Source organism: Pseudopipra pipra, chromosome 10, assembly GCF_036250125.1.
Source record: "Pseudopipra pipra isolate bDixPip1 chromosome 10, bDixPip1.hap1, whole genome shotgun sequence".
Classification (NCBI taxonomy): domain Eukaryota; kingdom Metazoa; phylum Chordata; class Aves; order Passeriformes; family Pipridae; genus Pseudopipra; species Pseudopipra pipra.
This window is the reverse complement of record NC_087558.1, coordinates 15,136,114-15,149,988: the sequence shown is the minus strand read 5'-3', so window position 1 is coordinate 15,149,988 and position 13,875 is coordinate 15,136,114. Positions and strand designations below refer to the sequence as shown.

At 45.1% G+C, this 13,875-nt stretch overlaps 1 protein-coding gene across 1 annotated transcript; it reads right to left on the bottom strand.

Annotated features, from left to right (window-relative positions):
• Positions 1-3,561: 3,561 nt before the first annotated feature.
• Positions 3,562-13,638, bottom strand: PAQR9 (progestin and adipoQ receptor family member 9). The gene has a single exon (XM_064666408.1). It carries the CDS (start codon positions 11,151-11,153, stop codon positions 9,933-9,935), a length of 1,221 nt encoding a protein of 406 aa, XP_064522478.1. The 5' UTR covers positions 11,154-13,638; the 3' UTR covers positions 3,562-9,932.
• Positions 13,639-13,875: the final 237 nt, after the last annotated feature.

Below are 13,875 nucleotides of genomic sequence, written 5' to 3'. Positions count from 1 at the left end.
ATCATGACACTTCCAGAGCCTGAAAATCATAAATATTTCTTAGCTATATGTGCATATTTGGCTAATGAGTAACATTCTTTGGGGTTACTTAAAAGTAGCAATAAACTGGTTTTGATACTAGATGAACATCTAGTACTTTCCACAGAGGACTCACACTCCAAGTCACAGCTGCTGTAAAGGGAAGAGGGCCAGATTCACTGTGGGTCTTCAGTAACTCTGCTTGGAGAAGATCACTGTGACTTTGAGAAGAGAACACAGTGATTACTACACTTCGTAATATTTGTAAGTCCACTAGTTTATTTGCTTTGTGCAAACCTGTGCAACAAGTCTGCCAGCAAAGTCAAAATCAACACACCTTTTAAATTCTGTGAGATTAATTTTTCCCCTTTTTTCCCCTTTAATAAGGAAGACTTCTAAAATGTCTTGTTGGTAACAGCTGGAGATCTCAAACCAGTATATGGGGCACTGCCAACTTTTTTATAAATGTTGCTGTCTGAACATATTTACTAGGTAAGTAATTCAGCCTTATGTCTGAATGCAGGAATTTACTAATCACAGATTAACTCTAATGGAGGTACCTACTATTTTCCATTCATTATATCAATTCACTATATCCTTTGGATTACTGATGGTCTCAGTAGAAGTAGATGTGAACATACCCTGGCTGTATATTCCCTCTGAGGTATTAGAGCTGCTGAGTGCTGAGCTAGCTGTGACTTTAAGTGATGTTAATTTAACAACCTGAGTATTGCATTTGAGCAGGCTTTCCATTCTTGTACACCCTCAGTTCCCTATGTTTCACTGAAATCAGTTAAGTCAAATTATTTTTTTTTGTCTAAAGTACAGCTGAAGTTTAAAATGAAGGAGATGGCATGCTTCTGTTGGAGCAGAACAGCTATAGTGTGAAGGAATATGCTCTCTTGTTAGGGACAAAGGTATTCTTCATAGAATATATAGCTTCTGTGTTTAATCTTTGAATCTATATAATACAGAAATAAATACTCTTTTTAACTAGGTTGGCTAGTGAATGTATTTGATAGTGCTCAGTGATTCTGGTTACTGTTCCAAACTTTTTTTCTCCGAGCTATGGTTTTCTACAGACTAGGAGAAACAGTGTTGGGATAATGTAACTGGTACAGATAGAGAATGTGCAGTTTTAATTCATTACTAAGTTGGTGCATTTCTAGCTTTACATATGTATTTTGCTCTTTGTTTTGTATTAAAATCTTCAGACAATGACCTGAAAGGAGAATGCTTTAAAGTGCTAAGGCTGAGTAGGGAATGTGAGTCTTGGGTGTCAGGGGTAGGACACTGCCTTAGGGCTGAATGGCAGAATTGCTGTGCCAGACTTGCTGGCAGCATTTCCCTGGCACTGTCTGCTCATTAGGGCTCTGCTTCTATAGCACACTTAAACACAAGGAAAAGCTCACCCCTGTCAGTGAACAAAGATAAACATATATTCATATTAAAGTTAAGCATGTGCTTATGAGCGTCACTAAATTTGGGATAATGAGAGATGATGCCTGGGTGTACAAAGGTATCAGAAAAGCTGTCCCAGGGACCTGTTTACCTTTTGCTTATTATTTATATTATTTCTTAGGGCTGTGGATATTGCTGCTTGTTATCCACCCCACTGACATTTCATAGTTGTCTTTCCAAGTGCTGCTAAAAAGAAAAGCTGAGATTTTGGAACACCACTGAGTGCCAGTGATTGAATTCCATAGCCCCAGGGCTGTGGATGCAGAGAGCCCAGCATATAAAGAGAGAGGAAAAAATCAGGGTTTTTCTTCTTGTACAAGTGGAATTGCCCAGTTTCTCAGGACACAGAGAAGAGTGACAGAGAATAGATGTTTCCTAGCAAACAGAGTATAATTGATGAGAAGTATGCTTAACACCAGAAATGAAAAAACCCTATATTTTCATGTTTCATCAGTCAGGAGGGACATGAAAGGATTAGATCTTGGAGGCAGGAGATACTCAAATTAGAGAACTCTATAAAATTGCTTCCTCTCCAAAAAGATTGTGTGATGTTGTTGTTATGCTTCTGTAAAGCATCTATCATATACCCAAAGGCTGTGCTTCCTGGCAAGAGAAATATTTCCAGCTCCCCACTAACAGAAGGGTATTGCCACTCTTGATAAGAAATCTGCCTTGTAATAGAGGGCTTTCTGATGCAGAAAGTGCATCTGTAGTCTCTGCCCAGAGACTCTCATCACTAAAACCAAGATTTACCCTTAGCATTAATACTGATTTGCTCTACATTTTTACCATCTTTTTAATTTTTAATGAGTTTCATCTCTACTTACAAATCCTACTAACCATACATTATCCTGTGATTAGATAAAATCTGAAGGTTATTGTTGTGTGTCAGATGTTCCTTTGTTCCTCCACAAATACACTGTCCTGACTTTTGGGGCCATTTGTCAGAGAAGTGATGTCGCTGTAACAAAATATAGATTGCCTTCAGATTTCCAGTAGGTTATCATGAGTAACTATGGAGCCACCTCAGCTGAAGGCTGAGGTACTGACCTCACTAAATTACCTGTCCCAGCAGCTGTCACTTCTGTTGCCTACCATTCTGCTCAGTGTTTTGCCATCTTCACTGGCTCTGTCAGTTTTGTGAGGTTTTCTTCCAGCATGTTCACATTCAGCAGTCAGATCCAGAGCCTACTGATAACCCTTTGAAAGGCCTTAAATCTTAACAGCAGGATGCAGTCTTGTGAAGCATTTGTTTATTTGTAGGATGTAGTCTCTTGAAGCATCTGGTTGTGAGGGGGCAATGGATGTTTTTGCTGGGATCATCAAATACTTGAAGTAATTTCAAATAGGATGTACAAAGTCTGCAAATAAGAGTCTCAAGAATTTTAAAACTTTTGAAGGAATTCTACAGACCTCAACTAGAAGATCCTATAGTTTTCCATTGTGTTCAGTCTTTTAACAGTATCAGGGGGTGCCTGCAATTATGCTGGGATACATCTTGTCCTGCTGAATTTTGACAGAAAAGGCTTAAAGCAGATACTTTATGTAATTGCAGTTCATTGAGTGCTTTTTGGTGCCTGAGTTGGACTGAAAACAGTATTTTGCCACATGAAACATTCCTACTCTGCCAAATGGGAAACTTTATTTGATGCCAAATAGAACTCTTCATTTTGCAGTCAGTATTTTGCTGTGATTCTTGACGTTGTTGCTACCAATTTCATGATTTTTCAGTGAGCTCTGTAGGCTGAACAGTGATCTCCTTATACATATTATTGATCTTAATATAACAGGGATGTCTATCATTAATTAGTTAGCATAGATATTGGAGAACTAAAAAGGCAATTATGCTATTTTATTGCTTTAAAATATAAAAGACAACAAAATGGCAACAATACTTTTGCTGTTCTACTGTTTTCAGAGATCCCAACACCACTGTACAAGAACTGGTAGTTCCTGTACTCATGCCAACAACACCTGTGTTTGAAGATAACTACATTCATCACATTTCTGATCCCACAGGTGTCCCAGTAAGTTGTACTAAGAAATGACAAAAAACTTTATAAATGCATTTCTGCAAAAATGTACTCAGAATTAACTTTATTTATAGCTCACACCTTTTTTTTGCTAAAAATGCATAGTCATTACATAGACAGTAGTCAGCATCCAAAAGTGTACAAAGAGTAAATTTTCAAACCCTCCCAACAGAACCACACGAAATTCACACTTTTTGTTCACTGCATGCACAGACCCTTAAACGTGTTACCTCCTACTGAAGCGTGCTTGAACCTCTAGCAGACAGAATTGACTTGCTATAAGCTGTTTCTCCATACTATGAACCCCCAGCTACAACCACAAATCCTAAGGCATTCCCATGAAATAGCGAAGCCCTACTTCAGAATCCTCCATGTTCTGAGCATGGCCCAGGAAGCAATTGCCCTGAAAGCAGAAGTCTGCTGGTGGTGTTTCCTTACAGGCAACTTTAAGCAAAAGCCTGCTTCCTTTGTCTTGGTCAATAATTTATTACTGAATTCAGTGGAATGAAGCAGCATCTGTCTAAGCAAGATGTGAAAATGATTTCAGTTTATTCCACACCCAGCTCCAAGACACCAAGTGTCTTGAATGGAGGCCAGTGTCTTTCAGTGCATTATGACACTGCCTCGCATCTTGCATCTCATCTGAGGAGAAGAGAGTGAAGTCTCAGCTGTAATTTGGGTGTGGGTTGTGTAGCCCTGACTTACATGTGTCTAACAGAAGCTAGGAATATACTTGGATAGGGAGAATTTCTATGGTAGAGGCTTTGACTTAATGAACCACTCAAACCCTTTGATGTCTTTTTTTTCCCCTCTGCTACTGCTGCCAGTTAGAAAAGCTCTTAAAAACATGGTCCTCTACTCAATGGTGCTGTTTATATCAGCCCTTGCAGGAGATGGGCAGAGTGGGTTAGCAGGATTATTATTATTCAGGGCTCCTTGGCAAAGGAAGAGTACACGTATGGGGTCAGAAGATCCAAGTTCAGTTTTCACTCAATAACAGGATTGGCTCCAAGTTGTTGGTTTTGGGGAACAGGAGGGAAAAAGAGAAAGTTGTTTGATCAATATAATTTTATGTTCCCAAGTGATTACACATGTTTACTTAAAAGCTTCATTTATTTAAGGTCTTTTTACCCTGATAAGAAGTAGCTTGATGTAGTTTGAAATTCCCAGTGGCAACTGAGACATAATCAGGAGAGACTCAAATTAGAGAACTCTATAAATTGCTTACAGACACTGATGGAAAATCTTGCTCCATTATTTCATGGTAACCAGAATACAATCCATGGCTAAATGAACAATGAGGCCTCCTGTCAGTGTTCCAATGCCCTCAGTATGAGTTACCAGTGAGAATTTCTGAAGAGAAAAACACGTAAGTCATGTATCTTTTCTCTTTACTCCTGACCCTTAAGCATTTGGTTGGCCTATTTAAGACTGCTTAGGTCTTGATTGCCCCCTACTTGAAGCCAGTGGAAATTTTGCCATCAGCTCCAAAGGACACAGGACATGAACTTCCTAGGAGCATGGCAATGACAAGGGTTTGTCCCAGGAGTTCACGGTCTAGAAACGTTCATGTTCCTCTCCCTGTGAGATGAGGAAAAAAATAACATTCTCTCTGCCGGAGTTCAGTAATATTTCTTCTTAGCACCTAGGAGGGTCTTTGCATTTTTAAGTGCTTTACAAACATTAGCTAGTCTTCAGAGCAACCCTGCGAGGTAGGTAAGGTATATTCTCCCCATCTTACAGATGTGGAAACTGAGACACAGAGGGTCAAATTCAACCCTGGTACAATTCCAGTGTTTGACACGAATTAAATTCATTCAAAATGAACACAGTTTAAACAACTTGCCCTAGATTACAGAACAGACAGTGGCAAAGCAGAGACAAGCCCCCAGGAGTGCCTGACTCCTCAGCTTCTTACTGGCCACTTGGTCATTTTGACTCTCATAGGCAATGAAAAACAGTTTAATCTGGGCAATTACTACAGGTATGACTTGCTTCTGTAAGGCATGTGGATGGTAATCAACTGAGTTTAGTGCAATAATGCTTTATGCATGTGCTGCCTCAGAGTTTACTTAAACATGAAGTAAAACTTTCATACTGTCATTTTCTGCAGGTACACTGTTGACAAAAACCTGACGAAGTAGCTGGATTCAGCAAATAAATAATAAGCACAACATTTGGACAATTAAGCAGAACTATCATTTTAGCAAAAAAACCCAACATGTTTCTACTTTTAACTGCTAAATTTCTACAAGTGCAGCATGCAGATGAAACCTTTCCCTGTGTTTCCAGACTGCACATTCCAGTTTTGCTAACAAAGCTGCTCAGAGCTTCACAGATACCCTGGATACTGACCTTCAAATGAATATGTTGCAGAAGAAGAAATCAGGTATCACCACAGAACACCGGATAATTATTACAGATCAGGTGTATCAGTCCTACACAAACATGAGCCTAAAGCTCACAGGCTACTTGAAAGTGCCCAGAAGCTGGGCTTGCTGAATATATGCCAGTGTGTAGACTGCAGTTCTAGGCACATGCTGACTGCAAGGAGGGGTGTCTGTGCCACCACCACTCTGGGAACTGTCCCCATCAACAGTCAGTTCCCATGGGCACAGGCCTGTCAGTCTGGAGCTCAGTGCTGGCCCAAGGCAGAAAGACACACAGGCATGTCCAGGCCATCCTGCTGAGCTCCAGTGTTCACATGGGCTCCCATCCCCACACAAATTCTACCACAAAAGGCCCAAAAAGCCTTTTTGATTTTAAGCATAAGTCCACAGTGTACACCTTATGGCAGGTACCCAGGCAATAAAAACCTTATGACAGGTACTTAAGCAAAAAAGTTCGTTTTCTAGGATGTCCTTATGCATCTAGTCTGCAGGTCAGACCTCTTGTGTAAACTCTGGACATGCTTACACATGTTCAGTCATGTGTGCTTTCACACCAAGAAGTCATCCTGCACCCTTATAAGTCACACAAATGCTGACTCACTTCTACGTGAGCAAATTCAAGCACTATAATTATAGATATCTTGTTCCACTTTTAACTTCTTTTAACTCAGTTTTGTTCTGTCCATATTTATGAAGACTGGCTATCGGACACAGCAAATGGAGCAATTATCTCCCCACATGTCCTTCACTGGATAAACACAGACACTTGGTAGCATTTCCCTAGATATTCTCCATGCTTACTGTACCTTTTTAATTTGTAGCCACATTTTTTTTAACAAACAGACAAACAAAAAAACATTAATTAGAATTCTTAAACTCTAATCACATCTCCCTGTGGCCATTCCCTTGGGATTCACGCAGCCTGCTTACAGTGGCTCAGAGTGCAGTGCTTGCAACCAGAGTGTACAAATAATTCTGTGAGGTGCTCAGGCCTATACCTGTGCCCCAACGATTTGCCAATGGAAGCTTCTAAATGAAGCAATATTCTTAGTCTCAGAGCCAGGTACCAAATCTCCAGCGTGACTGGGGCTCACAGGCACTCTTGTAAGAGCAGTAAGATTCCAGTAAAATTGCAGCTGGTTGCAATCCAAACTTTACACTGTTATCTGTCTTTGAGATATATATAGATGACCCTGCATGGCCTAACTGCAAATATCAAATGTATTTTTACAAGTTAGCAACAGCCATTTTTGACATTGCCTCTCGAGATGTCCTCTACATTGTGACTGACAAGCACAAATATAATTCATTATACAGTATGCTTTAAAAGCCTGGTCTCTTACATTTGGCTTTTACTGTTGCTTGTTTCTGAGCTGTCTTCTAGTGCTGAGATTTGCTGTCCCTGGCCTTTTTGATTTATTTCTTAGTTTTTAATTGCTAGTTGGACATGCTAGTGGCATCTCCCAGGCAAACCCTTTCTACATAATTAGTTTTGAAACTTGAATGAGTCATTGGGCTCTAACTACTATGCCACTATTATTTTAATTTGAATACAGCCCACCTCAAAGATTTTTGGCCTCTTTTTGCAGTTGTGGAAATTCATAGGATGACATCGTTGCAGGTCTTGATCCACTGGCTTTCTATTGTGTGTTTTCAGGGTTTTCACAATATAAAGCACATTTCAAAGAATAACTGTTGTGAACCAGCCTCCTCTCCCAGTGGTGCAGATCATTTTCTGCTTTGTTGGTTGAATAAAGCAATGCTACATTTATGAGTAACAAAAGTTAATGGAAATATGTTAAAAATAAAAATACTTCATGTAGTTTTCATTTTCTTTTAATGGAGGTTGGCAAATAATAACCAAACACAGCCAGCCACATGGGGCCATGCTGTTTTTTATGGCCCATCAGCAATAACTCAAGGGGCCACAGTTTGAGAAATGCTGTTTCAGAAAATTGTAGCCAATCTCTTTAAGAGACCACATGTGACCCTATCAGAAATTATGTACTAGCAGAATTGTGGCTGGCAAAGAGTACATTTTTTGTTGGGCCATTTTAATCATTCACTGAGAATCTAAAATATTCAAACCATTGTACTTAAAATGGGTTGAGATAAAATTGAGTGTAATTTTCTGTTAGCTTATGCACTTTCAAAGAGAAGTTTTCACAAAGCTGACATTGGTACAGGACATATAAATTATTGGTTTCTGTGATGATTCTGACTCATATTGAGGATTTGGCCTCATAATCCCCAGATATAGCTCTTCCTATATTCCCATTATAAACAAAGGGGGCTTTGTCTTACTGAAGACTATGGAATTGGACTCAAAACATTTTCTTGGGGTTCAGATGCCATGTCCATGAATAGGGGAAAGACCCAAGCAGAAATATATTTCTACAGTAGGGGCTGAGTAAAAGAGCCACTACACTGTTGTGCAGTCTGCCACCAGCATTTCATAAGGCAGTACCACCTTTCTTCTGACAATGGCATATACAAGTAGTTTCTCACCTGAAGTTCGATATGTAACCCCCTTGTGTAATATTATTGCATAACTTGTTCTGTCAGACAAAATCAAACCCCATCTGCTTAGAATCTGCATATAGCTTACAAAAATCTCTCTGTGTACAGAGGTAAGTTCAAACTATAGTTAGCTCTTTGTTGTGTGACAAGAATAATATCTGTGTTGCTCTGAAAAGATACTGCTTTGGAAAATATCTCTTAATTCTTGTCTTTGAACTCCCCCAAAGCTTCTGAAAGAGAACTTCAACACACCCAGCTGCAGCCACGATGAGTCAAAATAGGAAAAGGTGGGGAATGATGAGAAAGTGCCAGTATCTAGTACTTCTGGAGCCAGATTTTAAGTCCCGAACTCAGATTCAGCAGTACCTTATTCCGCAACTAATTTTAGGATGGTAAATCTGACAGTGCTCTAATTTAAGAGCAAAAGAAAACTAGTTCCATGTAGTTCTCTAAAAGATCCAGAATGAGATCTCATGCATCAGTTACTCTCTTTACGTCCACAGAACTCCCACCGAGCTTGGCAGGGGTTTATAGAAAGTCTGGCATCTGACTTTGACTCTGAAGGGCTGATTTGGGGGTGATTTACCAGGGAAGATAAAGGGGCCCCTTAGCAACCCCCTTAACACAACAGATGTTCCTGACGTGTTGAGGGAAGAGCCATGCCATTATGCAGTGTCCTTCTTCTTCCCCTGCCCCCATTCCATTGCCCCTTTCTGGTTCAGTTATTTTACATATTCTTCTATTTTATTTTAGTATCCGAGTGGTTACACCAACCACTCACTGCCTGTCTAATTAAAGTCTCTCCATCAACTGGTAATTCTGTAATAATTCACAGCTGTTTTTCCTCTCTCTGTTAAATCTATTGTTCCCTGGCTGAAAAGGCTGCAAGACCTTAGAAACTATAGATAGCTATCGATTTGTTTGCATTTAAAATTCAGTATGTGGCTGCAAAGGCCTGTTACAGCATCACAGAGGAAGATAAATGTCAGTGCATAATCTGCTAGGAAATTTCACACAGGAGTTGATCAAAAGTCTATGAGTAATCATTGCACAAATGTCTTCAAGTGTATACATATATATACACATATATGTAGCTAATAAATATATAGCTAGATATATAAATATATATGTATATACAGAGCTAGTTCAAACCTAATTGTTATGAAATTAGTAAGTGGCATTCACCATTCATGCATTCTTCCTAGTAGCAGAGCTAAATTATTTCAGCTTATACTCTAAGCAGCAACATACCAGTAAGCATTTGCTTGCTTCCCCTGGTAACCTAGTAGTTTAAAGAGCACGAGCAGTTCTGCCATGGTCATTTTCTCCAGCAACCCTCCATGAAAGGGACCTGGCTCTTCCACAAGTGTGTTTCCCCCAGGTTTCACAGCTTCTTCAGGACATAGTGGGACTGGTCTGAGGATCACCGGTCGGAAGGTCGTCAGCCCAAGGGTCTCCAGCCCAAGGGTCACTGGTACGGTGGTCACTGTCTTGAGGGTTGCTGGCCGGGCTAGTCCTGCTTGCAGAGGTCTGCGACGTTGAGGAACCTCCTGACGACCACGGCAAGGCAGACTGTCAGGAGCAGCATGTACCCCACGGTGCCCAGGTAGGTGGGGGCAGCCAGGGGCGCCTTGAGGAACTCAGCCAGCCCGTCCTCCACGTAGTGCACCTGGTCATAGATGCTGAGGAAGGTGAAGATGTGGAAGAGTTGGTGGCTGTGCCCCACGATATCGAAGAGCCCGGGCTGGATCCGCTCGGGGATCTTGCTGACGTTGAAGAAGGCGGCCACCAGCAGCCAGAAGTAGCGCCGGTAGAAGTAGACGAAGAGCGTGGGGTTGCGGGTGCGGAGGTCGAAGAGGAGGCTCTCCAGCATGATGGGGCAGGCCATGCTGAGCGGCATGGCGAACACGAAGGTGCGCACGGCGAAGGGGTAGGCGCAGCAGGCGGCGCGGCTGCGGCAGCAGGCGGCCGTGCAGCCCACGGCCAGCGCCAGGGCCACGGGCAGCACGAGCACGCGGTAGGCCGCGATGGGCAGGCTGCAGTCCAGCTGCCAGCCCAGCCGCTGCTGCACGTAGTGGCTCATGGCACCGGCGTCCAGCAGGCTCAGCCCCGGCAGCAGGTAGTAAGAGTAGGCCACGGTGCTGGCGAAGCCGTAGTAGCTGATGGAGGCGTAGTCCAGGTAGAAGAAGGTGGCGCGGAGGCGCGGGGAGAGGCAGCTGAAGAGATGGGCCGTGCAGCTCATGGCGAAGGTGAGCAGCACCCCCGAGGCGTAGCACCAGAGGGGCAGCAGGGCCGGGTGGTGGAAGGGCACGTCCCCGGCGCCCCGCAGCAGCAGCAGCCGCCCGAAGCGGCTGAGGAAGAGCAGCAGCGGGATGAAGTGGGTCCAGAAGTTGAGCGTCTCGTTGGTGGGCTGCAGCACCGAGGCCAGGCACTCCTGCGCCGAGCAGTGCAGCCGCCGGTAGCCCGAGAGGATGAAGCACTCCACGAAGTCCTCGGGCACCTCGTCCCACCGCAGCAGGGCGGCAGGGCGAGGCGGCGGCGTCGCCTCCTCCTTGTCCCCCTCGCCCGCCGGCATGGTGCCGCTGCTGCCGCTGCCCCGGCCGGCCCCGGGCCCGCCGCCTCGCCGCCGCCCGGGCGAGGCAGAGCCGCTGCGCCCGCAACCGCCGGCGGAGGATCCGCGGTGTCTCTGCGCCTCTCCGCCCCCGCCGCCGCCCCCGGCAGCATCACTCATTGCAGCAGGGGCAGTGGCGGCACCGCCGCGGCTCCTCCCGCCCCGCCGCCCGGCATCGCGGTAACTGGAAACCGGTGGCGCATCCAGCGCTCCCGAGGAGCGGGAAGAGACGCCCCCGCCACCCCGGGTAGGGTTTCCCGAGGAGGGAGGCGCTGGACACCCGAGCCTCCGTTAATGATTGATGCGGCCGCAGCGGGGGGGGCGGGCCCGGCAGAGCCCCCACGGCGGGACCTGCGGCCGAGCCGGACCCTCGGGGCCCCGCTCCCGGGGACGGGGACAGGGACAGCTGGCACCGACACCGGCCCCGGCAGCGCTCGGCACGGCTCCTGCCCGCCCGGGCGCTCACAAAGGGGGCTCCGGAGCGCCCGCCCGGCCCCGAACGCGGCTGCGCCCGCGCAGGCGGCGGGAGCCCCGGGGAAGGGGAGGTGACCCGGCAGGGCTGCGGGACAGCCCGCGGGAATACCCCCAGAAAGGGGACAGCTGGCACCTGGGTGGCTGTCTGTCGTGTGTGCTTCGGTGAGACCTGGGGACATTATCTCATGCAGTGAATGCAAGCGTTATTTCAGGCTAAACGTTCCCGGCCGGGCTGCGCTGATACACACACGGCACCCACCTTATCTCCGAGCGGGGCTGCTGGGAGGGACACCCGGGAACGGGCTGACAGGAGCTGCTCTGGGTTGACCCTTACACAAATCCTACATTTATTGTCGTTGCAGTTATGCAAGCAGCACAGTTACATAATCAGAATATAAAAATACAGGGGAAAGCGCTGCCCGGTTGTTACTGTACCTTAACACGTCTGAAGGAAATACGTGGCGGTGGGCAAAGGTAAGTCACTAATGCAGGCACAGGTAGGAGCCAGAGTAAGGGATTGCTCTCCGCTGCTTCAACGTGTTTCCTTTTTATTTGTTTTCAGGTGGTCTTAAACATGTGATAGTTCTAGGCTTCCAAAAGTATGTATTACATGGTGATATTCAGAGATACATGTTTGGTCTCATGGTATAAACTGAGGTCCAGTGTAATCAGGACATTCTGCCCAACGATTTTTACAAAAATCTTCTGTTTGATAGTGAGTCATGACAATGTGAAAAATCTTCTGAAAAAGGAGGCCAACAGAATTACCTTTTTTTTTAAGTTATCACAAAAGAAGTCTTAAAGGTATGTTGCTGAAAGTGATTTTCAATGCATTTTTCATTGAAGTAAAAATACTGATCTTATGGAACTGTCAAAAAGTAGGGCAGACTGGTGATACTGCTTGTAATCTTTATAAAAATTACACAGGAGACTTGCTGGGAAAATAAACAACTGAACAGTGCTGAAAAGCCAACGTGAGGAGTAAAACATGAAATAAGACATTTTTCAGATAACAGGCTCCAATGTCCTTGTGTTTTATAGGGGGTCCCTGGTGCAGGGACAACTAACTGGACACTCCTCCTCGAGCTGTGTGTCTCACTGATACACACGGCACCCACCTTATCTCCACGTTCCAAGCGGGGCTGCTGGGAGGGACACCCGGGAACGGGCTGACAGGAGCTGCCCTGGGTTGCTCCTTGGACAAATCCTACATTTATTGTTGCTGCAGTTATGCAAGCAGCACAGTTACATAATCAGAACATAAAAATACAGGGGAAAGCGCTGCCCGGGTGTTACTGTACCCTAATGCGTCCGAAGGGAATAGGAGGCTGTGGGGATCCTGCCTAGAGTGAGCCTCAGGAACAAGCAGGGCCCTGCTGCCCACGGGCTCTGCAGTGTGTGATTTAGGGAGAGAAAAGGCTCTTGAGGATTAACAAAAACTGCTCAGCCTCTGGTAAAGGTCAGGCTTCTCATGGGGCTGCTCTGTACTAGAGAGGCCCCCCTGAAGAAGAGATAAGCTGGATGCTGGGCTGTTTGCTCACCTGGTGGCTAGAGAATTCCCCCTCCCCTGCCCTGCTCCTACCACAGCACGCACTGGCGCTCCCAGTAAGGCTCTGGTGACCCTTTCTCCCAGTCCCTAAGTGACACTTTCATTTATGGTGGTCAGTGCCACCGCAGGCTCTACATAAAAGGGCCAAAGTGACCATGATCTTCAGCCTCCCTCACCAAGTTAGATAAGAAGAGGTGGTTGACTGAGAGCAATTTGGTTTTAGACCTGTGCTAAAGAGCCTGCTGGAAAGCCACCAGCAGCTGTTGCAACAGATGGTGTCTAAAGAACAACAGCATCCACTGCTGATTAGGAACTGCTGGCCTAGCAGTGGCAGCAGGGCTCGTTCAACACGTTCTGGCTTTCCTGCAACCTCCAGATTTTCAGGGATGTGGGAGGCACTCAGCCCTTTTGCCTCAGGGAGTACTGGGGTATCACCTGGCCTCCTGGGGGAGACACCCAAGGTTTATGTTTTCATGGGAGGCATCCCAGGCTGGGAAGAACACATGGGGTTTGCTTGCCATTCAAGACTGACAGTTCTGATGGCCACTGGACTGTCTGGGTCCTGGTGGAGCTACACACTACTGCAGAGAAGATGAATGTCTGGAAATTTCTCTCCACTTCCTGTAATATTTTAAGATGTCTTAAAATATTTAGGGGATGGGGACTTTTTGCAGAGCTGAGAATCACTTAAGAGACTTGAAAATACCAGCTGCTCTGGCAGAAACACAGGCCCATGGTAGTTTTCTTAGAATCATGGAATATCCTAAGTTGGAAGGGAACCACAAGGATCATCTAGTCCAGCTCCTGGGCTTTACTCTG

Coding starts and splice junctions, on each gene's coding strand:
- PAQR9 (XM_064666408.1), bottom strand. CDS start 11,153: ATGAGTGATGCTGCCGGGGGCGGCGGCGGGGGCGGAGAGGCGCAGAGA.